The sequence below is a fragment of the Ailuropoda melanoleuca genome, unplaced genomic scaffold, assembly GCF_002007445.2.
Source record: "Ailuropoda melanoleuca isolate Jingjing unplaced genomic scaffold, ASM200744v2 unplaced-scaffold38565, whole genome shotgun sequence".
Lineage (NCBI taxonomy): Eukaryota > Metazoa > Chordata > Mammalia > Carnivora > Ursidae > Ailuropoda > Ailuropoda melanoleuca.
The window spans coordinates 1-552 of record NW_023210020.1 but is presented as its reverse complement, the minus strand read 5'-3'; the positions used below and the strand labels follow the sequence as shown (position 1 = coordinate 552).

General features: G+C 50.7%; 1 protein-coding gene across 1 annotated transcript; it reads left to right on the top strand.

Moving 5' to 3' along the window:
- The first annotated feature begins 134 nt into the window (after positions 1–134).
- On the top strand, positions 135–311 carry LOC117798946 (small EDRK-rich factor 2-like). The gene has a single exon (XM_034651403.1). It carries the CDS (start codon positions 135–137, stop codon positions 309–311), a length of 177 nt encoding a protein of 58 aa, XP_034507294.1.
- Positions 312–552: the final 241 nt, after the last annotated feature.

The window sequence follows — 552 nt, the reverse complement described above, 5'->3', positions numbered from 1 at the left end:
AGCAGCCGTGTCTCTGTAACCGCCGCTCGCTCGGTGTGCGGCCGTTAGTGCGGAGGTGACGTCACAGGAGCGCCAGGCAGCCAGCAGAGTTTCGGTGCGTGTGTCGGAGCGAGGCGCTTGGAGCTCGGCCAGCGATGACCCGTGGAAACCAGCGTGAACTTGCCAGGCAAAAGAACCTGAAGAAGAGTACTGATAAGTCGAAAAAGCCAGACGATGGCATGTCGGCCGCTGCCCGCAAGCAGAGGGATGCTGAGATTATGCAGCAGAAACAGAAAAAGGCAGCTGAAAAACCAAAAGATGAGCCAAAATAACAGTGGCGTTTCCTGAGCGAGACTGAGGCAGACTAGCTTCATGATGGAGAGAGCCTTCCTGCCAGTTTCTTCTTTCGCTTTTGACAAATGTTTCGTTGGTTGGAGAGCCTCTATCTTGGGGGTCTCATTACCCCACCCATTCTCGAGTTGTTTCCACTTTCTTTACTGTAGGATGCATAAAACCTGAAGTTAATTTCAAGCCTGCGTCTGTGTATATATTATAAATAACATTTCTGTCTTT